Source organism: Sebastes fasciatus, chromosome 14, assembly GCF_043250625.1.
Source record: "Sebastes fasciatus isolate fSebFas1 chromosome 14, fSebFas1.pri, whole genome shotgun sequence".
NCBI lineage: Eukaryota > Metazoa > Chordata > Actinopteri > Perciformes > Sebastidae > Sebastes > Sebastes fasciatus.
This window is the reverse complement of record NC_133808.1, coordinates 24,724,369-24,751,248: the sequence shown is the minus strand read 5'-3', so window position 1 is coordinate 24,751,248 and position 26,880 is coordinate 24,724,369. Positions and strand designations below refer to the sequence as shown.

The 26,880-nt window shown below is 39.6% G+C and overlaps 2 protein-coding genes across 5 annotated transcripts; one reads left to right on the top strand and one right to left on the bottom strand.

The window, feature by feature from the left end:
• Window positions 1-5,429: 5,429 nt before the first annotated feature.
• On the top strand, window positions 5,430-12,675 carry LOC141782929 (FAST kinase domain-containing protein 3, mitochondrial-like). The gene is made up of 10 exons (XM_074659787.1): window positions 5,430-5,583; window positions 6,136-7,024; window positions 7,193-7,343; window positions 7,431-7,618; window positions 7,735-7,903; window positions 8,230-8,315; window positions 8,486-8,657; window positions 8,831-8,900; window positions 9,095-9,209; window positions 11,708-12,675. The coding sequence occupies exons 2-10, from the start codon at window positions 6,161-6,163 to the stop codon at window positions 11,804-11,806; spliced, it is 1,914 nt and encodes a 637-aa protein (XP_074515888.1). The 5' UTR covers window positions 5,430-5,583; window positions 6,136-6,160; the 3' UTR covers window positions 11,807-12,675.
• Window positions 12,676-13,494: 819 nt separating this feature from the next.
• On the bottom strand, window positions 13,495-25,928 carry cfap65 (cilia and flagella associated protein 65). 4 transcript variants are annotated; one of them, XM_074659784.1, is made up of 35 exons: window positions 25,782-25,927; window positions 25,009-25,091; window positions 24,345-24,532; window positions 24,084-24,186; window positions 23,560-23,726; window positions 23,208-23,416; window positions 22,896-23,032; window positions 22,584-22,809; window positions 22,139-22,407; window positions 21,851-22,045; window positions 21,466-21,698; window positions 21,164-21,320; window positions 20,910-21,035; window positions 20,394-20,645; window positions 20,150-20,289; window positions 19,931-20,015; window positions 19,659-19,805; window positions 19,339-19,504; window positions 18,769-18,897; window positions 18,460-18,664; window positions 18,064-18,192; window positions 17,710-17,800; window positions 17,493-17,578; window positions 17,285-17,351; window positions 16,956-17,066; window positions 16,472-16,663; window positions 15,959-16,117; window positions 15,672-15,809; window positions 15,373-15,489; window positions 15,146-15,280; window positions 15,023-15,073; window positions 14,660-14,880; window positions 14,343-14,474; window positions 13,741-14,154; window positions 13,495-13,622 (listed from the first exon to the last, which is right to left on the bottom strand). In XM_074659784.1, exons 2-35 carry the CDS (start codon window positions 25,087-25,089, stop codon window positions 13,601-13,603), a joined length of 5,280 nt encoding a protein of 1,759 aa, XP_074515885.1. In that variant the 5' UTR covers window positions 25,090-25,091; window positions 25,782-25,927; the 3' UTR covers window positions 13,495-13,600. The 4 variants fall into 4 exon arrangements, 3 of the variants coding, with proteins under 3 accessions (XP_074515885.1, XP_074515886.1, XP_074515887.1); XM_074659785.1 differs by having other exon boundaries at window positions 21,466-21,695; XM_074659786.1 differs by lacking the exons at window positions 13,495-13,622; window positions 13,741-14,154; window positions 14,343-14,474 and having other exon boundaries at window positions 14,704-14,880; window positions 15,007-15,073; window positions 25,782-25,928.
• Between the last annotated feature and the right edge of the window lie 952 nt (window positions 25,929-26,880).

Here is a 26,880-nt window from a genome sequence, read left to right as displayed (position 1 = left end):
CACAAATGACTCAATGATGAGCTGATTCGATTTTGGTGGTCAAAGGTCAAGGTCACTGTGACCCCATAAAACACATTTTTGGCCATAATTCAAGAATTCATATGCTAATTATGATAATAATAATAATGTCTAATATGATAAAATGATGAAGTGATGAAATTTTGGACAGGCATGGATGTAAACCGCAACTTGACTGATTGGCGCAGGCATACAAACGCAGGGCGGTAATTCTCGTTAGTCATGCTAGTGGCATGGCTGTAGAGATGGCAGTGTTGGGGGGTCAGTCCAGCACTTTGGTCCGGAGTGAAATACTTAATCAACTGTTGGATGGATTGCTACAAAATTTTGAACTTTGTGTTTAGTTCTTATTTGCAAATGTTAGCATGCTAAAGTGGTCAACTAAGATGGTGAACATGGTAAATACCTGTCATGTCAGCATTGTCATTGTGAGCATGTTTACCAAAAATCACATTGCATATAGGACCTAAACTACCTGTACCCTGATACTGTATCTTCCTGCACACTAGAAAGTCACAGTGGATCATTATAGAATACTGTTATACACTATTCTGCGTCATACTGTTTTTGTACAATGTATGAGAAGGCTTATCTGTACAGAAAAAAAACACTGAATAAACAATCAGTTGCAATAACTTTTAGTTTCCCCTTGGGTCTGTCACTGATTGAAATGAAAGAGCATTGGTCCGGGGTTATGAAGCGTTCCCTCCCTCCCTCCTCCACCTAGGAAAAGCTAACAGGCCTAACCCCTGTCCTGCCACACCTATCATACGGCTACACACACATTCCCCCTCTCACACTGCTTTCATCTGGGCGTGAAATGGATTCCTACTGTCTGCCAGAATGCACCACCTATCTCTGGATGTGATTCTCTTTCACCCTCCTTCTCTTTTCCTGTCTTTCTTTTTCTGTACCACACATGTGCCCTTTTGTTTCCATAGAAAAAAGAAATGCCTCGCCCGCATTGCAAAGTCTACAAAACACATTCCCTGGCGGTTATTCTCGAAAATAGATTAAAAACAATCCCATTGGGGCTAATATTTTATGTGACAACTTGAATTAGATCGAAATCAGAAACACATGACGATCCTAACCTTTTTAAAAACAAACCACAGTCATCCCTGGAATCGCCAGGAGAAAGGCATGTTCATGAAATTCCTTCATAACTGGCACACACACACACACACATTGGAAGTGTCAGAGAGGTTGTAGTATAAAATATTGATACCTCCCGCTGCCACATGATTTTACATGTCCAGAAGCAGAAAGTCTGTTTTCGGAGAGGAAGGAACTGAAGTTATGCAAAATGATGGTCTTGTTACAGCAAGTAATGAAAGTAAACCCCGTTCCAGGCACATGCCTCTCACTGAGGATGGCTGCAATCTGTCAACAAAAGACACATAATTCGGTGTGATTCAGATATGTCCTGTTTTCTCTCTCACAGGGCTGGGCCGGTGTCAGCTCAGTGACCCTCTCGTAATTGGACACACATTATTTGGATCATAAAAAACACTTGGAATCAACCAGCTGACCCGTTATCTGGAAGAATGAGTCGTAACTCTGCAGAGAGGCGAAGGTATGGAGTTAAACATCCAACTGCTTCCAATGAACCAGGTGCACATCAGTTCTCAGTATAAGGTCTAACTTATGTCACTTGAACTGCCAGAGGAATCTGAATTGTTCAAGTGAATTCTGGCAGAATCTCCCACCGCAGTGCCATATTTGTACACAAGCACCGAGTAGAGGAGAAAACACTTAACTATGCGGTGTCTGTGGCATCCAGGTTTGGCAAGGTTTTATCCAATTGTTTTTAATAAATGCAGAACTTGTAAACTCTTTTCAGAGGATTATTTCATCGCTTTAAACACGAGACCAGAAACAGGTTCACATTCTTAGTTTACACTGTAAATTTACAAGACAAATTCTAGCTCTAGCTCTTCAGCGTTCTTCACATCTGATAGCTTTGTTAGAATTAGGAGTGAATTGTACCGAGCAGCAGCTTATTACATTTACTCAAGAAGTACAACTTGGAGATACTTTCTTGAGCACTTTACTGTATTATATTGTATACTTTTGCTCCTCTGTATTTATTTGACAGCTATATTTATTAGTTTCTTTGCAGATTAAAGGCACCCTGCGGAGATTTTGACTGCTAGTAGCACTATGAAGGAATGTTTTAAAGAGTGGGCCCGTTTTGTTTATCATGCATGTACAATCACCGCACCATGACGCGATATACATCCTGCCAATGGACTCATGCTATTCCACTGATTTACAGGTGCCAGGAAGAAGAAAATTGCAATCCCACGAATATAGATGTTAACAATGCAGGTTACAAAAGTTTCAAAATAAGTGGCTTTGTGAATGTTTGATGAACATTTGCATTCAACATGTTTGTTAGACTTTGCACACAATGTGTTTTGGTGACGCTATAACACTGAATGTTAACAGACACTTTGTTTACAAAACACACAGGGCACCTTTAACATTTACATTCAAAACCTAATATCAGTTAATAAAATATGATGAATTGTTACAGATTGAGCTTCCCAACAGTATATGAATAAGTAGTGAAATTAGCTCCCTCTCAATGAGTTGAAATGCTGTTTACATAAATGTGTTGTAATAGTAAATTCTGTGTTTGCATATTCCCCCTTGTGCCTGCGTGGGTTTTCTCCGGGCGCTCCGGTTTCCTTCCACAGTCCAAAGACAATGCTGACTGTGAGAACTCCTTTATTGATTAAATTAGATTTTTAAAATTTGAACTGAATCTTAACATGATCCTGTGTCAAGCTTTAACAACACCAGTGTCATGACGCCACCAGAGAAACCAATTTAACATCTTCTGTCAAGTTTTAAAACACTTCTTGAGTGTCGGTGTGATGAACTCTCCCAGTAAATTTTCCCAGTAAAGTTAACCATTTGGACTGTGTTATTTTTAATCCAATAGCAGCAATAATTTAGGCAAGTCGGGGGACAGCGTAGACATGTTCTCCAAATGCGTCACATCCATTTGTGAGTAATGATAACATCACCGCTGAACTTTGGATTATTAGATTACATTTGGCCGAAGCGTGATGAGCTGTTATTCCAATACACCGTGTGTTTGTGTGTACATAGATAGATGCGCGTGTACTGGAATATGTTTCCACAGTTGTTTTTGTCTGTATATTTTTTAAATGTCCAGTGTTTGTAGTGCAAATTAAAAAGTGTATTTTTGTCACAACAAGCTGGAACATACAGGTACTTAGTACTTAGTTTTATGATTAATGATGATTAAATGGGTTGATTTAGCCCCATAAATGAATTGTTTCTGTGTATTTTGGGCTGAGGAAATGATGTTGCTTGTTTAAAGGTTTTATTGCAACAACACAAATGTCTTTTCTCAAGAAATGAAAACTGACTCAATTTTTACTCACCCTTTGACTTCCCTCACACAGGGACACACAGCCAGAGTGACTATTCAGTGTGATTCATCAGCATTACCGGCAGAACACTAACTTTATTATAACAGATCTTATCTGCTCTGCCCTGCTCACCATTTGAAAGCTCTGGGTCTTTTTACTCTTTCTTCTTTGTCCAACTCGTGTCCAGAGGGCTTGCGGTGTTGCAACGAGATAGAAGGGGAACCAGCCAGATGGGTAACACACACACACATACAGAAACACACACACACACGCACAGATTGTCTCGGAGATATGGGGTGCAGATGACTTTTGGATCAGCCTTAATACACTACTCTGTGTCTCGCCAGCCACACACAAACACAGAGTTCAACACAGACACAGACGATTCTTTAACAGAAGCACTTTCTGGTATTGACCTTCTTGAACTCCAATATAGTATATGCTCATCACAAAAACAAGTAAAACCTCAATAATTAACACAAGAAAACAAACGTCCAACCCAAACATGTGTTCTGCAAGAACTGCTGAATAAAAGCAAACTCATTTGAACTGTTTCAGACACAGTGCATATGTGAGTTAAAGCTAAATATATCTGAATAAATAGTTTATTTGAATGATAGAAAGTCTGTTTCCAGCTTTTGTGATTCCATCATGGTGCTCTGTACTCACTGAAGACATGTCTTACTCGGATACACAAGTTTAACGCAGACTCTCTGCTGTCACTGCAACATATCCACTGTAACGGCCTGTTTTCACCGTTAAATGTGGGTAAAATTAAGCTCAGCTGTGACTTGAGGCAATGTGAACTATGAGACAAGTCAGTTTGTTTGTATATAGCACCATCTTGTGGGAATTCTTAAAAGCTGTAGACACTTCCTGCAAGCCCAGGAGGAGGAGGAAGATGATGTTACAGTCAGAAATTGAAAAGTAGCAGCCTATTGCTGGAACAACTTTCAATATAGTAACACAACTGTATAAAAAGAGTTAAAGGACAGGGAGAAATGTAATGAATGTTAACCTAATGACACTGTAAGTTCACAAGTAACTAATTCATAATAACACCTGTCTGGTTCTGTGTATTTGGTACTGGCTTTAGTGTATTTTGAAGGACTATTTGAAGAGTAGCTTCATTTGGGGAGGAAATATCATGGTGCAATTTTCTGATATTTTATAAAGGGTTTGCAAATTGTTACTCATGGATTTATCAGTGTTCATCATCATCAATTTAATCATTTGCTAATCCTTTATAGATCAGTTCTAAGCTATTACGAAGAACAACGTTTGCGTTGCCATATTGTGAAAAATCCCTCCCTTTCAGCTCCTTAATTCATAAGGAAAACCCTCTAATGGACAGCTTGCCTTTTGGGAAAAACTAAAAATTATTTATTGACAACTTACTAACACATACAACTGCAGACTGGTGCCTTATTTGATACCATGAGAGCCACACACATGTATTAATGGATTACCAACATTATATTGTTTGTAGCTTTCTGTCATTAATATTTAACACACTTAATAGATCACATTTCTCAGCATTTTGTATTTACTTATTTGCACTGTGGTTATTTGTTATATATTGCATAGTGGTTGAATGGTCTTAATGCAAATATTTGTACATATTTCATATTTCATATTTCTTATATTCTCATTTTCTTTTTTTAATATTAGTACTTACTTATATTTCTTTACATATACTGTGTTTATATTGTAGCATTATGTACATAATCTACATGTTACATACTCCTTTATTTCTATTTACATTTCTTTATGTTTATAGGGAAAGCAACTGAAACACCCCAGTTATGTATTTATTTATTTGATACATCGACATTAATTCACTTTTTTGAGACAAAAAATTATGATATTATCTATTTCGTGCTGCTTATTAAGATGATAGGCCTCGTCTGGATTTCCTTCAGGTCACCTCCTCACCTCCTCTCCACCTGATCTACACCAATCCACAGTGGCACAGCTCAGCCAGTCATAGAGCACATGCTATGCAGCCAGCCTGCAGTATTCGGTTTGACCACAGAGTGGCAGCACATGTAAACACATGTCATCTTCTTACACAACCTCTTACCAAACGCTGAAGGCGAGTTCTATAACTAAATGTTGCAGCCCCTCTTGTCTGCATGGTGCTCCCGTCTCTCTGAAGGTAAGTTCTCTATAATGAAATAAAGACAGGGTGAAGTTTGGTGTAGAGATTTTATTAAGTTTCATTCATACCTATAAGTGTAAAGCCATGTGAGTAGCCTTCACATCCGCTACTTTCATTTTAAAGTTGGCTTGTGTAACTGCTTTCTTGTAATGTGTTAAAGTCTCTTGTCTTTCTGTTGACTGTTTAGATATATTTTCTTTTCTTCTGTACTGTTTTTTGTATGTATTTCATTGTTTTTTATTTGATTGTATTCCACTGTTTGGTTAGTGTTTTCTGCACATTTTGTGTACTTCTTGTTGTTGTTTAACACATGTTGTATTTTTAAAATTCTGTTAGGAAAGGTTAGTTGGTGGGAGGGTCCTTTGTATAATCCTGTGGCTTCTTGACCTCTCCTGACACATTTCTTGTTTGTTTTTTTCATTGACTCGATTTTGTGAAGTTTTATATATGTGCAAATAAATAAAACGTTTTAAAAAAAAGACTTAATAATGTGAAGCACTGTGCATAAAAAGCACTAACTGTGACTTTTCTTGTCTTTTCTGATGACAGGAAGGAGCTGTTACATCAGAAAACAATGAAGTCCATTGCCTGTTTCTCGTCGTCTGTCAGAGCAGCATGTCAGCACACCTCAGCTTGTTTCCCTCTCAGTCGAGGTCTAACTCTTTGCAGTCCAGTGGGCAGATGCCAAACCGTAGTTGCGCAACAACCGTGCGTAACCGGTGTGCGTACTTTCCATAATACGCAGGTGAACACAGCAGCAGCAGTCCAGCAGGTGAGTGCAGCCCATCTCCCTATCCCAGCACCCCTACCTGGAGGAAGAGAGGATGAACTGACTCTGTACAAACTTGGCAGACGCATGCCACCTATAGCAGCCGTAAGACCAGCTCCACACCCATCTCCATACAGCCCCTACACCAAACCACAGAGCAATGCAGCTGCACTAGTCAACATCCAGTCTCTGATTGAAGGAGAGGTGATTCCTGAGCTTTGCTCCAGGCTGGCAGGCTTCCCCAGCAACGATAGGGCAGAGGGACTAGCCACTTTACTCGGAGCATGTGTTGAATTTGGCCTGGCCCACAGAAGCCCTCTAGTCCTCAGACTGATAAATGAGAGCCTGGAGCTCCTCTCCAGCAGGGACGTCGGGGTGGCACAGCTCTGCCACCTGGGCGAGGTGGCGTACGCCCTGGAAGGCCGCCAGTCAGCCGTGGTGCCAGAGGTCCTGGACTCCATAGGTGGTGCTGTAGAAGAGGATGTCGTCTCTCCCAGAGAGGCTGCCAGGATCTACTCCCTGCTGGCTCTGTGTCATGATCCTGACAACCAGCGGCAGAAACTTATGCTGTCCACTTTGCACAGACACACACAGAGGCTGGTCCACCGGCTGAAGGCCAGTCAAGTCAGCGATATACTGCAGTGCCTGTTGGAGTTACAGCAGAGACAGGTAGGTCGAGCGGCCACTGAATGAGATTTCACTTGAACATATCACACCTAAATGTTTGGCTCTGTACTGCAGGTCTCTTAATGTTTTCTGTCTCTTGAAGTGCCACCCTGTAATTGGTGTCTTTACACTGGCAACTTTGGGATATTAATACTGATATTTATTTCACAGGCCATTTCCCTGGTGCTGAGGCTGAGTCATAGAGCATCACGGGTCTTCAAGGCTTTTAGTGATGATGAGGTTATTAAGGTGCTCTCTGCGCTGATGATCCTGGGACAGCATGATGAAGAGCTCCTGGCTGCTATGGAGAAACACCTACCAGGTGTGGTTTACTTTCCTCAAATGGGCTCAGGGAAAGGATGGGAACATTTGAAGTTAATCCTGAAGTTCTGTGCTGTGTGTGTGTCAGGGAGGCTGGGGAAGTGTGATCCGGAGCTGATCAGCACCGTCATGGAGTACTGTCTGCAAATGAGGTGCCGCTCTGAGCCAATCTTTGAGGCTGCTGCTGAGAACTTTGTATGCCATGCTGAGAGGCACACCACCCTTCAGATAGCCAAACAGATAGTTGCCATGGGGAGACTCAACTATCTGCCACAGGTGAGGGCTATTTATAATGTTGCAATGCTGTATCTAAATCAAAAGACTATGAAATAGAATGAGCAGAGTATAAAGCATATAGTCTGTTTCTAATGAATGGCTCCTTTACTCCTCAGTGCTCCAGTGAGATGTTTAAAAAGCTGGAGAGCATTTTGTCAACAAGGTTTTCCCAGTTCCAGCCTCGCTCGCTGATAGAGGTGTTACACGCCTGCATCCACCTGGAACGCTTCCCACGCAACTACATGTCCAAAGTCTTCAGCCCGTACTTCCTACAGAGGCTGCAAGGTATGTAAAACGCTGCTTACTCACAAAATAAAAGCGAACATTATAAGCGCATAAAAGTAGAACAGTTGCATTGGTTTGCATTAGATAGAATAATGTTGTGTGATCGTTATGCCACTCTTTTCATATGCTGCTGTCACTCTTCATGTAGAGCTGTGCTTCAAAGATTTGATAGTATTTGTAGTATTTTGTCAAAGAAAAAAAAGCTGTCATTCAGAAGCTATTAATTCACGGCATGTGGATGCACAACATGTCAGTGTATTTATGTATGTCATAATATGTACAGTATGTAATGTCTGTGATGTAAGCTGTCCTTGTCTGTCCTACAGCACAGGGGGAGCCATTGGACAAGAATGCTCTGGGACAACTCACTCAGATCCATCTCTCCTCCTCATTAGAGTGCACTTACTACTTGGTGAGCATCGCACAGTTTCACACCTTTTATATTATATTATTATAATAATGTTTTTGAAATTTAAATTGTGCGTATAGTACAATTATACTAGTACTATAATAGTTCACTGTGTGCCAGAGTACTTGCAGGAGTTGTGCTAAGTATATTAAGCGATGTCTTGTCCACATCAGGGTCCCAGACTGCCTTACTTCCCCCTTGTGAAGAGGTTTTCCTCTGTGGACCAGGCCTTTGAGACACCTATGGAGAGTCTCCTCTACAAACGGGTCAAAGGGCCGCTCACACAGCTGCTGGGGGGGAAGTTTTACTCCACCAGAATATTCACTCACAGTGGATACACAATAGGTAAGCAGTAACCATAAAGGGGAAATATCAATTTAAACCAAAGGTTAAGTAAGGTACACAACATCAGTGTATCCCATTTAAATTAATCAGCCATGTGGCTCATTTAGTCAGTGGCTAACCTAAAGTGCTTTACTCACGGGCACAATGTTGTTTTGTTTCACTTTTCTGTCCAGATGTGGAAATATGCCTGGATGAGAAGGGATATGTTCTGCCTCTGTCTCAGTGGGATCACACGTACAGGAGGTGAGACACACATTCTGCAGTGCTGTTGGCAAGTGCATTCCCTATTGACACGCCAATCATTTACATTTTGAACCAAATGAATGTGAACAAACCCTGGCCTGTTTAGAGTTTAGAGCAAGTGAGCTGCACGACATTTGCACTTATTCTTAACTGATAATTTGAACTTTTTCCTTCATGTCTTGTGTCATGTGTAGGATGGCACTGTGTTTGGATGGTGAAAACCGTTTCTGTAGCAACACACAGCACCTGTTGGGGAAGGAAGCCACCAAGAGGAGACACCTCCGGAGGATGGGCTATGAGGTGGTGCAGGTATGCCTGAGGAAAAGATATTGTCAAAGTCAAATGTCCGAAAAAAAATATCTGAAAAATGTCCGGAAAAAATGTCCGAAAAAAGAAAAGATCTAAAAAAATGTCCGGAAAAACATATCTGAAAAATGTCTGAAAAAAAGTCTGAAAAAAAATATCTGAAAAATGTCCAAAAAAAAATATCTGAAAAATGTCGGACAAAAAAAGTCTGCAAAAAAATATCTGAAAAAAAAGTCTGCAAAAAAATATCTGAAAAATGTCTGAAAAAAAATATCTGAAAAATGTCGGACAAAAAAAATATCTGCAAAAAAAGTCTGAAAAAAATATCTGAAAAATGTCGGACAAAAAAAGTCTGCAAAAAAATATCTGAAAAAAAATATCTGAAAAATGGCCGAAAAAAAATATCTGAAAAATGTCGGACAAAAAAAGTCTGAAAAGAAATATCTGAAAAATGTCGGACAAAAAAAGTCTGAAAAAAAAGTCTGAAAAAAAATATCTGAAAAATGTCTTAAAAAAATATCTGAAAAATGTCCGAAAAGAAATATCTGAAAAACGTCTTAGAAAAAAGAAAAGATCTAAAAAAATGTCCGAAAAAAAAGTCTGAAAAAAAAGTCTGAAAAAATGTCCAAAAAAAAATATCTGAAAAATGTCGGACAAAAAAAGTCTGCAAAAAAATATCTGAAAAAAAATATCTGAAAAATGTCCGAAAAAAAATATCTGAAAAATGTCGGACAAAAAAAGTCTGAAAAGAAATATCTGAAAAATGTCGGACAAAAAAAGTCTGAAAAAAAAGTCTGGAAAAAAATATCTGAAAAATGTCCGAAAAGAAATATCTGAAAAACGTCTTAGAAAAAAGAAAAGATCTAAAAAAATGTCCGAAAAAAAATATCTGAAAAAAAGTCTGAAAAACAATATCTGAAAAATGGCTGCAAAAAAATGGCTGCAAAAAAAGCCTGAAAAAAAAGTCTTAAAAAACATATCTGAAAAATGTCTGAAAAAAAATATCTGAAAAATGTTGGACAAAAAAAAGTCTGAAAAAAAATATCTGAAAAAAAAGTCTGAAAAAAAAGTCTGAAAAAAAGTCTGAAAAAAAATATCTGAAAAATGTCCGGAAAAAATGTCTGAAAAAAAATATCTGAAAAATATCGGACAAAAAAAGTCTGAAAGAAAATATCTGAAAAAAAAGTCTGAAAAAAAAGTCTGAAAAAAAAGATCTGAAAAATGTCCGGAAAAAATGTCTAAAAAAATGTCCGAAAAAAAAAATCTAAAAAAATGTCCGGAAAAATGTCTGAAAAAATGTCTGAAAAAAAAAAATCTATAAAAAAAATGTCTGAAAAATGTCGGACAAAAAAAGTCTGAAAAGAAATATCTGAAAAATGTCGGACAAAAAAAGTCTGAAAAAAAATATCTGAAAAATGTCTTAAAAAAAATATCTGAAAAATGTCCGAAAAGAAATATCTGAAAAACGTCTTAGAAAAAAGAAAAGATCTAAAAAAATGTCCGAAAAAAAATATCTGAAAAAAAGTCTGAAAAACAATATCTGAAAAATGGCTGCAAAAAAATGGCTGAAAAAAAAGTCTGAAAAAAAAGTCTGAAAAAAAGTCTGAAAAAAAATATCTGAAAAATGTCCGGAAAAAATGGCTGAAAAAAAATATCTGAAAAATATCGGACAAAAAAAGTCTGAAAGAAAATATCTGAAAAAAAAGTCTGAAAAAAAAGTCCGAAAAAAAAGATCTGAAAAATGTCCGGAAAAAATGTCTGAAAAAATGTCCGAAAAAAAAGATCTAAAAAAATGTCCGGAAAAATGTCTGAAAAAATGTCTGAAAAAAAAAAATCTCTAAAAAAATGTCTGAAAAATGTCGGACAAAAAAAGTCTGAAAAAAAAATCTGAAAAAAAGTATCTAAAAAAATGTCCGGAAAAAAATATCTGAAAAATGTTGGACAAAAAAAAGTCTGAAAAAAAAGTCTGAAAAAAAATATCTGAAAAATGTCTTAAAAAAAGATCTGAAAAATGTCCGAAAAAAAATATCTGAAAAATGTCCGGAAAAAATATATCTAAAAAAATGTCCGGAAAAAAATATCTGAAAAAAAGTTTGAAAAAAAATATCTGAAAAATGTCCGGAAAAAATGTTTGAAAAAATGTCAGAAAAAAAAAAAAGATCTAAAAAATGTCCGGAAAAAAAGTCTGAAAAAATGTCCAAAAAAAAAAAAGATCTAAAAAAATGTCTGAAAAATGTCTGAAAAAAAAGATCTGAAAAATGTCCGGAAAAAAAATCTGAAAAAATGTCAGAAAAAAAAAAAGATCTAAAAAATGTCCGGAAAAAAAGTCTGAAAAAAAAAAGATCTGAAAAAAAGTCTGAAATTTTTTTTTCATGATTTGTCTGCAAAAAATGCTATCAATATAAACTTTAACGAGCTCCACTATAAGAAACATCAAAGTCATGGGACAGTTGGCTGTCAATAAAATGCTCAACAAGATCTCTGCTCCTTCTGTGTTCCAGATCCCTTACTTTGAATTTGAGAAGCTGATGACTCAGGAGGAACAGGTCCAATATCTTCACAACAAGATCTTTCCCACCATCTTCAAGTTCATTCACTGATCTTAGTACCCTAACAAGTTCAACCAAAGATTCCTCAGTGACTTTTATTGATTGGTGCTTATGTTGCTGTAAAAATCAACCAACCCCTACAATGACCTGCCTGGACATTTAGGTGAGTGATGCTGCACACTATGTACAATATGAAGAAGATGCTGTAGGGCACGGCAGAAAGGAAATACTTGATATCCAGCTCCAGCATAAATATCCAGCGTTTCTTTTTTGTTTGTTTTCCATATTCCCTTAGTTTTTTTTATGATTTTATGAAACAACCTGCCTTGTTTTGGGCATCAAAGTTAAAAAAAACAATGTCAATTGGTAATTTTACAAGAAAGATTAAACAAATCTTTTTTATCCTCAACATTAAAAACAATGAAGATGACTGAAAATGTACCTTTTAAAGAGTGTCTGTCTTAGCAGCTGAAATATTACTTCCCTGGCCATTTGTGTGACTACATATCTTATATTTGCACCTTATGACCTCAGTTTAGCATCATTTTAATGGCTATTGTTACTGACTTTTGCTCAGGGAGCAAAACTTTAGAAAGATAATACTGTTCATTTTTGTATTCTGCTGTTAATTTATAATGTTAAATGGACGTGATGGTGACTATTTATGTGATTGATTTGAATACAAAATGTGTACGTAATGAGTGGCACAGTGTTGTGGCTTCAACCTTTGTCCTTTGCCCTGTTGTTTCATTGGTACCCAGTTTTCTTTGAGTATAGGGAAAACAATGTGACCCTCATTTACTAGACAAGATGTCTGAGACATTCAAAATGAAATGTGCATGAGATGTACAAATGTATGATATGATATATGTTTTTATTTGATGCTTGAAGATATACCATAAATTGCCCTTTTATCCTTATCCTTTGGACTGGTGGTCGATTCTTCAAAACAGGAAACACTGAGAACATTTGATAAAACATGTACAGTGTCCAAAAAACGCAAAGGGTCTAATAAAAAATGTATCTAACAGATTAGCATTTAACGGTGACTTAATAGCAGTTATGACGATATTCCCCCACTGTACAATTATCTATATTATAATTGGTTGTTATGGATATTAATTTGTTCAGACAAACAAAGAAACCCTGTGAAAAAAATGAAACGTAACTAAACCTGATATGCAAAAAGTAAAATCCAAATATTCTGTAAATGGTTGTATGCAATATGATTGGTGAATGAAGTCAAAGACAACATTTAAATATACTGTCCTTTTATATCTTCATGCATACAACATTCTTGTATCTTCTCTTTAATCTTGTCAGGTTTACAGTACATGCAGTGTAATACTGCATCCAGATGTCATCTAATAGTCTTGCAAAATGTCACACAAATGCGATAAGAAACTAAATCGAGTATATACAGTACATCATGGCCAAGTCACCTGTGGATACATTTTAAATCACTGCTACAGAGTGAAGTTTCCATGTTTCTCATTAACTTGCCATTCAAACCAATCAACTGATGAATTATTTTTGATGCAAATACACTTGCGTCAAAATATTGAATAGGATTCTAATAGGTCGCAATCTTGTTTATTAATGCCCAAATCATTTGGTAACATCTTCATACAACTGAAACATCATTTATAAAATGTTTATGGAGGAGGCTGCCGAGACTAGGAAAGAGAGACACTTGAGTAAAGCAGTTGGGATGGAGTGAACATAGAAAAGAGGAAAGCTGATGGACAATAAGTTTGATTTTAATGAAAATAGTTGTGTGAGATAGATCTCTGGGATGTTGGGTAGATAGTGAGAATTACATCCCTGCTGGTTCCTTTCTGTTCCTCAAATCGTCCCTCTCCTGGTTCTGATGGAACACACAACATGTTAGCCATTTGATTATATCTGACTAATGCAACAAATGGAGGAGGTAACACTGCCAGAACTATTGTAAATGTGTGTGTACAATGTGTGTTTGTGTTCACCTGGTAGAAACAGGTGGCAAGATAACAGTGCGGGGGTGCGCTGTAAGCCCAAGCTCTCCTCTGACAGCTTCCATCATCAGGTTCTGGAGGGTGTTCAACAACACATCTTCACTCATGTCAGCCGGCACACGTTCTGTGTGTGGTGTGTTTTGTGTTTGAGGCCTGTTTCTCGGACATCCCGCAGTCCCCTCACTGTCCACTGTGTTGTGCTGGTCTTTCTGTCCAGCCACTTTTCCTCTCAACAGAACCTGAGGTTGGGGTGGAGGGTGAGAAGATGTAGGACAGGGAGGGGGAGAGAGGAAGGATGGACGTGAAGAGTAGTGAGAGGGTCTAGTTTCTCGTGGCCGGTAGGCGATGGGCTTAAATGCCAATGTATTCAGAGACTGGGTGAAGGCCGGATCATCTAGTACGCCGCTGGAAAAGGAGAGAGGGAGAGAGACGCATTAATACACAATTCCTTGCTACAAAGCTCTTAACCTAACCGTACATTCAACCACTTCCATAAAAGCTAATCCTAAAATCCCATGTAATATCAAACAAGTAAGTTCACTCCGGTGCCTAGGTCAGGGTGGATGTCTTTACTGCATGTCTGTGAGTGTTACCTGAGCAGAGAGTTGAGTACGTGCATTGTGATGTCTCTGTCAGGGCCGTGTGTCGGTGATGGAAGCCCAGCAGGAAAGGAAGTGCTTGAAGAAGTGGTTTCAGGTTGCTGGGGTTTGACTGACTGGAGGCATCTTAGGAAGACAGCACAGATACCAATGTTTCTATTACTACATATAGACTGACGATCGGGCTGTTCTGGATGCTTCTCAGGAGTCACAAACAGAAGTAGGAAGGATATTCTTATATAAAAGGTGTGCATCAAAGTTCTGTCTTTGTGCATGTGATGCTAGGTGTGACTTGTATAAGAATGCTCTACCTATGGTGCTCATCGAACTGGTCGGGGAAGAGTTGAAGGGACTCCAGAAGCCCGTGGGAGTGTGCTGTAACACCCAGATGCAGCAGAGCAGGTTGGGGGGGTTCAGGCCGCCTCCACACTTTTGCTGTTTGTTGCCGGGCACGCCGCTCAGCTCTTGTGTTCTTGGTACATATCATGCCAACTGTTTCACAAATACCACTGGCACAGATAGGAGGAAGAGTCTGGACGGGAGAGAAATTGTGACATAAAGGCAAAGTCAAAATGAAGCAAGGCTTTATAAACACTCAGATGTTCACATTTGTTTTAATGTATGTCTATAAATGAATATTTTTTCATAAGACAAATACAGCAAATGAGGACCACCTTGTATTTCCTGAGTGGTGGCACCTTTCTCACTGGAGCTGCTACAGGTTCCTGTAACAAGACAAATGGTGAATATGTTGAAGAAGACCTGTCAAAAATATCACTTTGAATTTGAGGAAGCACCTTATCTATCGGAACTCCTTGGCTTTCTGTAAGATTTTTATCCGTGATAGTGAATTCATCTCGCTGTCTCTCTTTCTCTTCCTCCCAACGCTGCAAAGCATCATGATACCGAGGCAGTGCGGCTTCCTGCATAATCTGGAGAGGGGTCGAGAGAACACTGTGTGGGTCGTCCATAATTTGCAGAACAAATTAACAAAAAAGATTCTACTCTAGCACTGCTGTGATACCTGACAGATTACATCTAGCTGATAAACGGCAGGGTAGTCAGTAGAGGTGAAGGTAAGGACACAAAGGGCACTTTCCCCTGGACATAGACTACCTCGTTCTGGATGGATCTGTACCACCTGACACAACACAAAACACACACAGACAAATGTGGGAGAATCACCGTTACACAATATATGTATACTATCTATGACAGACAGTCAGACACAAAGAGGGAGGATCTGCTTGTTTCCTCAAAAAGGTGAAATTTACACACATACATCAGACGTTATTCACAGGCTACATGCACACCTTCCTGTACCTGCTGATAGCTCTGCTGGTCCCATGTATAGTGGACAGTGTCTGTATGGGACACATTGGTCAGGAAGAGGGTTCTTGAAGATCGCGAGCACAGACGGATGTCGCCAAGAGAGACACTATCCTCCAACAGGAAAACTACCTACAAACACACACATTGAGGTGAATGCATACAGCCTCAAATGGTCACGGAAACAAAAAAACAGAGGACTTATAAGTAATAAACTGTTGCTATTCAGCAGAATAAATTCAAGTTAAAATATGATTTGAAAAGACAAGAACTGCTCTCACTTGTCCAGGGAAGGGCACTCTCTGGACACAAGGTTCAGATGCCTCAGTGTCACTGCCTTTGAATGGGTTTGTGGAGCCCAGTGTAGGAGAATAAAACCCACATCCCTCAAACCTCACCAGCGTGGAGTCCCCATCCTGGATGTGGATAGGAATATCCATCTGGTGATACACAAAAAACAGGCTTAAAATCACAGAGTGGACATTTAGGTACTAAACAAATGGCATAAATGCTTTGATATGTGTCATTATTCTGAATAAAGTAATGAATGAAAATTCATTAAATTGTTTATCTGTGTATCTACATAAGTATACCAACTTCTGTTGCTGTTTAATAACATGAGTTTCTGTTTCTGCTTAATTTCTAAATTGTTATGAACTTGATTATAACGCTGCAGAGAAAATTTGTACAATGGAGAGAAACATGGTGCCTACAAGACATGCTGTTGTATAAAAGGTTTGAGGGGACAGTGGTAAGAGGGCAACAGAAGGTAGGCTGTACGGCTCAATCCTTACGTGGTACATCTTAGCCTCCAGTGGAGAGAAAATCCATTCCAGCATGGCTGTCTTCCCAGGTAGGACCTCTCCCTCTGGATTGAGGCAGCACAGCACTGGGTGTCTAAAGTTGTCCTCCTGTAGCTGTGACAACACAGCCGTGTCCACCTCGTAACAAACTGGCACTGCACCGCCATTGTGTAGTTGATACACCTGCAGGACAAACAAAGATACACAAATGCCAAGTCACCTGGGTTTTGTCTAGCCTTTTAAAGAAGCTCAGGTTGTAAAGTTAACAGTTACAAGTATTTTTAATAGCGAGGAACACATCTATGTTCCTGATGAAATCCAGTGCTGCAGGTTAAATAACAGGAGAAATCTGTGGAAGCTGTTTCACTGAAGTTCATATATGAAATATTATACTATCAATTAGAGTGCAATACATTTCATCTCACTGTGAATAGGCCACTCCTAATAGGCTTTATGTTGGAGAAATTAAACTAACCTGCCTCGGCGGAGTACAGTCCCCAATAGTTACAGAGGTGAAGACATGTCGCTTTGAGGCAAAATGGAGATAGGGTCTGTCTCTCTCCAGCGTCATCCCCTTTAAGTTCAGCTGCACACAGAACCACAACACATGCACATGAAGTTAACCTAAAATATCTAACAAATATAAAGATTAAACCATATTTAAAAGGGACAATACAGGAATAGTACCATTGAGGTAAAAGCAAATTTTGATTTAACCCGTATAGTCAAGCAAATTTTGTTATTGTGTTGTTAGACTTGAATAAATATGAGCATCATTTAAATGTTTATAAAGTTCTGACTCACCAAGATCTCTCTTCCATAAGAAAGTTTGAATACAACAGGAAGTCGATTCGTCCCAGCGAAGTCATGGCTGCGAAGGACACAATTTGCATTATTTTGGGATCACGTTATTAGTGTAATCTGATTTTAGACAACTCTTATCCTTGCCAATATTAGCAAATTGTCTGATTTATCATTCAGTGTTGCTGTATCCTTTGCAATAATCTCTGACCTGTAGGTAAAGTTTACTGCCTTCTGCTGGCCAGGGAGCAAAGTTCCAGAACGGGGAGAAATGCTGAACACATGGTTGTCTTGAACCTGTCGATGAGATGAAGAGATGTGTGCTTTGTGTTATACTTTGAAATATCAGAATCTCAGTCAAGTTCAATCACATAATTATATTAACAATTCCTTCGTGTTTTTTTTTATAAAGAAAAGACATTCCTGACCTTCATCTGGTACAGTTCAGTGCTGCTAAACTCTCCGGTCTCGACCCAGTACTCCAGCTCTATCTGTTGATCCTCTGGAAACAAGAATGCCCTAATATTGAAGAGAAGGCCAGATTAGTAAAAGATTAGTAAAATATAAGTCTATTCAAATTGTCCCTATCAAGCTCTACTTCACAGTCCGTAGGCGTGTAACCCTAATTTATATCATCAGTAAAATGGTAAAATATTTAGCTGTCTATTATAATGCACTCTATACATACATTGAGCAATTTATGACAAATATAAACAGAATACTAAATGCAATTGTCTTTGTCTTGGATTGACTGTATTCTCTACCGTCTGCTTTTTACTCACCAGTCTACAGGGATGGAGCCCGGGTTGTGAAACATCAACACAAAAGTTGAGGGCTCTGAATTCAGTGGAGTGGCACTGAAGTTGAAATCCGACATGGCTTTGGTGAAGATGGAAGGCGATCTGCTCAGACTAGAGGTAGGAGGAGAAGACAAGGTCATGCACAAACCACATCCTGACAATGTAAATACAGGATATATATATTTTTAAAAAGGATTATTCAAGTATTATTCCATTGTCTTTTTTGTAATAAATAAACAACTTATTACATGAAATCAAACAAAAACGGGATGAAATTCAAAACCTTTACAACTCATAAAATAATCTATCATGGTCTTTAATTGTTTGTTTTTTTCATACAAAATGTGTAATTGAGCATTAATATATTCTTCCCCTAACCTGTGCCTGGTAGGGGTTCTGTTCGTGAGTTCTGCAGGGGTGGGGTTGGATAGCAGGTGCTCATTGAGGCTGTCCAGTGAGAAGAGTTTCCATACGTGCACCTTGCTGAGTCCGCCCACACTGCACACATCAATCACCTGTAGGGTGGGGAACACGCCCTTACCTCGCACTTCACATACTGCTCGGGGAGGGGATAACACAAATCCTGGGGAGAGAGACAGACAGATATAGAAAGGGACAGAGCAGCAAGTAAAAGAAATAAAATGGCAGAATATATTCAGCTTTTTAGTGTTTGTGTTTTCTACCTACCACTGGCATTCAGCATCTGGTAGCTGATGGTCCACAGGTACTGGGCTCGTCTGTGTGGTCTCACAGTGGATTGTAGCAGCATTGTGGAGTGTGAGGCGATGGTTCCCCTCTCACAGTCCAGCTGTAGAGCTAAATGGCCAGAAAGAACACAGCTAGTCTAAAACACTGGTCTAACTGTATCTGTTCTGGTCAGCAACAGGCAGTTTAGTTTCCACCTTCATGTCTGTCATCATTTGGTGATAGTGTTAAGTTTAGTTAGAGCAGGTGAGGTCACAACACTGGTACTGACTTAGCACTGACATTGTTGAAGTTACTTTTCAAACAAACCAATATGGAACCAATTTGAGTTTTATGGTTGAATGGTTCCCCTAATGGAAAATGTTTAATTTACAGCACATTAAATGGTTGATTGGTCACAGTAATGCGAAGGTGCAATTGTTTGATGGGTAGTCAAAACAGAAAAAAAGCACATAGGTTGTGCAGTGATGACTCTTCATTTGCCTTACTGACAATTGCACATGCTAAAATCAAATCCTCTGTTGAGAGCTGATCAATATCATGTAACTGTACCATGTGGCTCAGTTTCGGGGTCATAAGTAAGTTCCTCATCCAGAAGTATCTGCTGTACAGAGAGAGAAAAGGAGACAGAACAGGGGCTGTTGTTCACGAGAGGGAGCTGAATTGACCGATAGCTTCCAACCAGAGTCTCCCCCACATCCACAACTGCTTTCTCTGCCTGGGGAGGAAACAAAGATGCACACACTGCTTTGTTCAATTCATTTTCAGAGTAATTCATGCTCCAACACACTAGTTTCTTGAAAAATCGCATACAGTGCAAGTACATGCACATAAACACACATAAAACAACCCAAACAAAATGACAGTCCCACCTCTATGAAGCCTTTAGAGCCCATCCCGACCACTTTTAGGGTAAGTTGTGACTCGTTACGTCCAGGAGTCTGGATCGGCCAGAAGCTGAGAGTGGGTTTGAGTGTGTATCTTTTTTCTTTGAGTGGGCTGAAGGACCATAGCTGGACCTGTAATGCAGTCACAAAAAACAGTTCAACAAAAGGTAAATAAAGTCAGTTACTAAGAATTTTTTTTTATCAGATGCACAGTCTCTGCTTGCATAAATGTATGTATGATTCTTTCAGTCTCTCACTGAGCTCTCATTGGGATGCAGTTCACCAGCATCTGGTTCAACAAAGATAAGCTCCTGGTCTGGCTCTGGAATGCTCCATTGGAATCTATGATAGAGGACAATCACAGAAAGCCAGGTGTAGACAAGATTAATGATGCTGGGATAAGTCCAGACTGCAAACAATATGCTGAAAAATGTCACAAATACAGCACTGGAATAACAACCATTATGGCAACCAACCGTAGAGGTAGGCGGCTGAGGTTCCTGATGTGGTGGGAGCGCTGCGTCCGTGAGTCCACCGCTGTTGGCTGGAAATAGAAACTGCCGTCTCCTTCCACAGACACACACAGCTTTTCCACCACACTGACAACTGTCAGTTCCTAACAGACACAGAGACAGATGCACAGATAAAATAGCCTGCTAGCAAAGTGTGGTGAGTGCTACAGCTTTTGTCCTCTGTGTTCCCGTGTAGTGTATATAGTACCTTTATGTGTTTAGCTGCATTGAGCTGAAGGTGTAAACCGAACCCCTGTTTGGGACTCTCTTCTGTGGGAGTTGTTCTCAGGGTGAGGATTTGGTGATTCCCAGGTTGGATCAAACCACAGCTCGGCAGGACAGACACAGATTCTGCCAAGGCAGAGTTTGAGCTGTGGTCCAGACAGAAAGTGAGCGGTAGGTCTCCAGAATTCTGGAGGAGCACTGTCCGATAGGAAAGAACACTAAGGGCTGGAAACACCTTGAAAGAACAAAATATTACAGTTACCATTTCTTAGTGAATAGCAGTGTTCCAATGTCTTTTATACTGGTTTCAAAGAAAGGTTTTAGTTTGACAAGGCCTTTATCTTTTGTCTCAGGGGAAATGATAAATCAGCTTAAATACCATCTTAATTTTTTGCTGTTTATTGAGGAGAATGGCAAAACTATAGATAAACGAGAGACTGTAAAAGAGAGAGAAAGACATGCTGTAACATTTCTGTTCTTTCTTGTGCTTTTGTCTCACCACTTGAGGAGGCTTCAGGGAGCAACATGGGATGAAATGTTGTTTTCCTGGCTGAAAGGAGTGGCCTATGACTCTGACAGTCACACACCAGGGTGGGCACAGCAGTCGCTCCTCTATGTGTTTGTCCTGCAGCATCCAGGGAAGTAATAGGGTAAACATACATTTATTGAGACATATTGTAGCATTTATTTTAAAAAAGAATGGCACAGTCGCTTGATACAATGGAATTTTTACTGTAGATTATCCAAAATTACCTTATAGTATGCAAAGCACTCAAGTTGCGCTCCATGCAGAGTATTGAGCTGCTTGGGTTCATAGGTCACTCTGAATGAGGTGGATTTCAGTGGAGCCAGGTCACATGATGAGGGGGAGACAGTGAACGGAGAGTCTCGGGCAGCAGTCCACACCAGGCTGGAGCAGAATCACATGCGATGCAACAGAAACCAGATTGAGCAAGAAAAAAACATAAAACAGACAATCTAGTCAAGTTTTATTTAGAAACAAAAAACGTGTGTATGTAGGGTGAGAAAACACAATCCAGTGCAAGCATGGGTACCTGAGTTTCCCCTTGGTGTGGTTGGTGATGGAGACAGGCAGAGAGGAAGTTGTTGAATTAGACAAAGAGGAGGATATTTTGTGATTAAAGAGTAGCTCACTGGGCACCACAGATACATGTGGGGACAATAAAGAACTGGAAGAGAGGGGATCCATGCACCCCAAGCAGGATTGGTAATATTCCCCAAAGGGAGTTCTCGACACACCAGCACTGTCTGGTCTCTGGTGTGACTGCTAGAAAATGACACAGAGAGAGAGTCAGAGAGACAATACCAAACCTTTACTGTGCCTTTTACTGGTGACATCTGGTGTTCATTAGTGATTTAATGTTTTCTTATAAAAAATCAAGACAAATCTGCGTGTTTCATATCTCTTTGGCACTTTACCTCCTCCACGGGGCAGAGCACTCCCTGTTGGTCCAAGTGTCCATTATGATCTTTCTGCGTAGCACCGAGAGTGTCTGGCGGGTCCTGTCTGCGGTACCAGTGGAGCTTGTAAAGAACCAAGTGCTCAGGTTTCAGTATGGCTGGTTGCTGGAGCTCTGAGCGGCAGGTACCAATCAGGTCAAGGAACATGGGGTCCTAAAGGGGAGAGGATGTAGGTAGATAGAGTGAATATGGATGATGTTTGTGTGTATGCTGTGAGTATGTATGCATCTGCATATTGGCTCTTACCCTGTGCAGTATGAGACATGCCACTCTCCTGTGATGTGCAATAGGCTGCGTGGGCCTATAGACTGCCTTCAGTGTGGTATGGCCATGTGGACATACAGTGCCGCTCACTGGCTGGATGCTGAACACACTGTTCCCACTACTGTCAAGGTCCCATTGGTAGAAAGCCTCAACGGGAGAAGAATTAACCAGCTCTACTGTCTGTACGATCACTCCTGCATCCTCAACACAGCCAAAGTCCACCACAGAGGAGGACAAGGACACTGTGGGACCTAGTTACAAAAAGAAATATTTTTTAAACACACATACAGTACCTAATTTTAGATTCCCTTCCTTTTCGCATTCAAAAAAGTTGAAGAATATGCTAGTGGGGTACACATTTATCTGTATTTCTAAGATTGAAATGCAAACGTGTTTGTGTATGTATGAACCTTTCTGTGTCCCCTACCTACACAGTTTCCAGTGAGTTTGAGTAGAGTTTCATTGAGTGCTCCTCTACATTTTAGAGATAGGTACTCAACAGAGACACTATCCACCAAAGCAGGAGTATAGGTGACTCTAACCCGCAGTGGTCCACCAGGCGCCACCTCACCCCTGGTCACATCACAGCTGAACTCTGACCCCAACAAAGGGACCCCACCAGACAGTCGTGAAAGAGAGAAAGACGCAGTTACCTGGAGGAGAGGAGCAAAAAGAGCGATGAGAGGGAAGGTCACTGAGAGTGTACATTTGCATTTGTGTATCTTTGCATACTACTCACAGGGGAGGGGTTGAAGATGTCAAAGTGTTTCTGCAAACTGTGTCCGACTGCCACAGAGCCAAAGTGCAGCTCCGGACAACACTGTGCTTTTTCATCCTTGGTACTTGGATTTCTCAGCTGAAGACAAGGGTATTTGGCTGAAAAGGAAAGCAGAGGCAAGACAAGAGGAAAGTGAGAGAGTATCGGTTCCTAAAATATTTATCGTCTCCTTTCACAAAGTATGCTAAAATCTATTTAACCACATGTTACTGTATATAAAATTTGTGGATTATTAATCTTATTTTGTCCTGTTTTAGCTGGTAGCTACAGTACCTAGTCCTTGCAGCAGTACAGTGCAGCAGCTTTCTGCCTTGTCCCCTTCTTCTCCAAACCTGCAGTTGGCCTGTTGCTGGTACACCAGCGCCTCTTCTGGTTGGAAGATCACAGTGATGTGACACTCCTGCCCAGGCTTCAACAGGCCTTGCTCAGGGCTTAGCTGGAACGGTGCTGTGCAATCCCACTGGAAGCATGTCTGGAGTATACTGAAGAAGAAAAGCACAAACACACACGTAAGAACATGAACACAAACACTTTAAATTAACATTCATACATTCTGCTTCCTTTACTCCCAGATTATTCATCCCTCCTACTTTTCTGCATTAGTCTAAAAGACACTCATACATACCTGACATTTTTGAGCAGGAAAGTAGTATGTGAGGAGTTTTGAATAGCACAGAGTGGCAGCAGCACAGAGTCAGGCACCTCCAGGACATGGCAGGGAATGGTAGCACGGAGGTATACCTGGAAGCTGCCATCTTTACCTTGAAACTCAATGCTGTCTTCATACTCACACTGTCCCAAGCAGTCAGAAAGACACACAAACAAAGAGATAGAGGACATAAAACAGGAGAAGTAGATCATGTTACATCTCTATTATATGAATGACAATATTTCATCTTTTTAAAGCCATTCACACAACTTTTTCTGCTCAACAAAGAGTACGAAATCATAAATAATAATGGTCTAGAATTGTCTCAGTTCCTTTTTTCCCTCTCCCATCCCAAATCATTTAGACTCACAGTATCTGACCATTTCTAATGGTAAGACTGCAAACTTATGTGTCTAGAAAAGCCCCAGGGCACAATACTTTCAAAATGCTGATAAGATCTCTTAATAGATGCAAGTATGTATAAGATAGTGATGTGTTACCCTCTGGAGTGGTTTAAAGCTGACTGGCATGGAGAAAGAAGTCCCTGGGCTGAGAAGAATTATCTGGGGAATGAAGGTGGTGAAAAACTTGGACACTGGAGGCCTGTGAGGGGGCAAAGATATGATAGCTTGTGGATACTTATCAAATTTATATTGCATTACTTGAAAGTAAAACAATAACCCATAACTTGTGTGTGTTTGAGTGAATACTTGAGCTTATAGGTGTGTATGCATATGTATGTTCATGTGTGTTTTAAAGACCTGACGTGTAGCTTCTGCAGCTTGCTATGGATATTCTTTAGCACTAATGTCTTGGTGTACTCTCCTTGCAGATCCCAGTCCTCCCAGACCAGCTCTGGCTTCAATTCCAACCCTAAGATGCAGCTTCTCTGGCTGGAGGCTTGTCGCTGATACTTTCCACCCCGTTGCCTCTGGTGAATCCCTGGATCCTGCCGGGATCAAAATCAAAATTGAACATTTAGTATTTCATGTTTATTGCAGAGCTTGAACAGCCATACTAGCTGTATCAGAAAAACCCACAATCTCTACAAGTACTGAGCTGTGCAATTTAGACTCAGACGCTTTGTGCTTACATCATGTGGGATAGACCTGTAAGCAGGGAATGAAATTAGCACCCGCCACCTGCCAAATACAGGGTAAATATTGGCTGTGGCAGGTAAAAATGTCAGGTCACCTGCCACCATGGCAGATAGGTAGGTAATAGTTTGCATGCAAAGATTAACTCAGTCAATGCTTTATTGTATTTGCAAAGATATGCGTCCTCTGTGATAAATGCAAATGCAGATCCTACTAATCTGATTTGCATAAAAAAGTAAACTTATTTTTTACTCAGATTTTATGCATATGGCCGTATGGTACGAAGGAAAAGCGGACCACAAGTTGTTAATATCAAATTCCTTCTTACTTTGATATCCTTCCCAACGATGGAGGGCTTATATGGTGCTCCTGAAGCCAAGAGGTCAGGACCCCGAGCCTCAGCTAACATGGCTGCAAAAAGACAGAAGATTCAAGATTCAAGAGTTTTATTTGCCATTTGCACCTATAATAAGTACATTGGAATTCTGAGCAGTTTACACCAAGTCAGCTTTAAGAAAAGAAAAAAGGTAGAAAAGGCCCAAGGTAATTACAGTACAAAATAAGTAGCACATTCAACTACAACACAATAAATAAATACATTATTAAAACATAAAATGCCCTCAGTGTAGTCAATAAATAAACTAAACTACCCTCTGCATAGGAACGATACCCCCAGAATACAAATAAACAGTATATATTATGCTCCATGACCATGTTAAAAGAAATTGTAACTCTCAAAAATATTTAAAAAAATAAATAATTAATATATTTCAGACAATTACACAGTGGAAGGCAGCACATTGCACAGCATTACAGTCCATTCAGTTCAGGTGTACTGTGTGTCAATAATGGTATGGAGGTGAGGTGTGGGGTATTTGTGTCCCTCTTTAATGTCCTTTGCATTTACACCAATGTGGTGTACATTTACAAAGAGGAACGTTTATGTTAACTACCTGGCGTTTACCGTGGTTTTGATGATTTACAATTTCGCACAGTTAGTTAACACATTTATTATTACAGTGTTTTGGAAAAAGACCATAACATAAAAATAAAAATGCTTGCTAAATTAAACAGGTGGCTGGTCTGACAGACTATCCTTACCTTCTTCTTTCAAATGTCCAACAATAGAGCTTGCAAACTACTGCAATTCATCACTTTTTAGGTAATGAAAACACCTCTAATAATAATAACAGTCACCAGAAGTTTGTCAACACACAGCGTTACCACGGCAACAAGCAATTGTTTTAAATCACCATAGTAACTACGGCAGTCGAGGAGAGTCATTTTGCAATTCGCGAACTGGCCTGTTAATTAAACTAGGGAGTGTTTACATATTATGGGAAGGTAATGTACGGGGAACACAAGGGACATGTCCCCACACACTTTTTCAGAAGTCAGTATTGGATCCCTCCGCTTTTTACGGTCCAATTTTTAACGTTATATTAAAAACAGGAGAACTCTACACGCACTAGGACCTCGCGGATACAACGCCCGCTAATGATGTATTGGTCACGAACGAGTCGGCTCTTTAAGCCGGCTCTTTTAAGTGAACGATAAGAGCCGGCTCCTTTTTTTTTTTCTTTTTTTAATTAATTCAAGGCAGAATGACAGGACAATTTTCTCCGCGCCACGGGCACTCCATGCACTGACTGTGACTGAATGTTGTGTTAATGACGTCCGTGAAACCAATCAGGTGATGACAGACAAGGATCATACAATCAAGAGCCGTTTGGGAGCCGAAAGAGCCGGCTCTTCTTTGGTGAGCTGAGCCAAATTATCTGGCTCACTAAAAAGAGCCTGAATTCCCATCACTAGTCCCTGCTCAAGTCCCCTCTCAACTCCTCCCCTTCCGCTCTCCTCGCGTCGTCATTCAAACCCAGGCTCACATCTGCTTCATGAAGCTGTTTCATAAAGACTAAATTTTTTCGACATACCTTACTATGACATTTTTTGGGATACTTTACTATGACTTTTTTTCATGAAAATTAGGACATACTATACTATGACTTTTTTTTCAAAAAGATTTTCGACATACTATACTATGACTTTTTTTCAATTTTTGTTTTACATATTATACTTTCACTTTTTTTCATGACATTTTTCGACATACTATACTATGGATTTTATTAATTAATTTTTCACATACTATACTTTCACTTTTTTTCATGAAATTTTTCGACATACTATACTATGACTTTTT

Bases quoted from the DNA above. Each gene is read 5' to 3' on its own strand.
- LOC141782929 (XM_074659787.1), top strand. From the start codon at position 6,161: ATGAAGTCCATTGCCTGTTTCTCGTCGTCTGTCAGAGCAGCATGTCAG. The intron at 8,901-9,094 runs GTGAGACACACA...TGTCATGTGTAG, and splicing joins TGGGATCACACGTACAGGAG to GATGGCACTGTGTTTGGATG. The intron at 9,210-11,707 runs GTATGCCTGAGG...TCTGTGTTCCAG, and splicing joins TGGGCTATGAGGTGGTGCAG to ATCCCTTACTTTGAATTTGA.
- cfap65 (XM_074659784.1), bottom strand. From the start codon at position 25,089: ATGTTAGCTGAGGCTCGGGGTCCTGACCTCTTGGCTTCAGGAGCACCA. The intron at 23,417-23,559 runs GTATGTATGAGT...TTTCTTCTTCAG, and splicing joins TTCCTGCTCAAAAATGTCAG to TATACTCCAGACATGCTTCC. The intron at 19,806-19,930 runs GTGAGAGACTGA...ACTGCATTACAG, and splicing joins TGCATCCCAATGAGAGCTCA to GTCCAGCTATGGTCCTTCAG.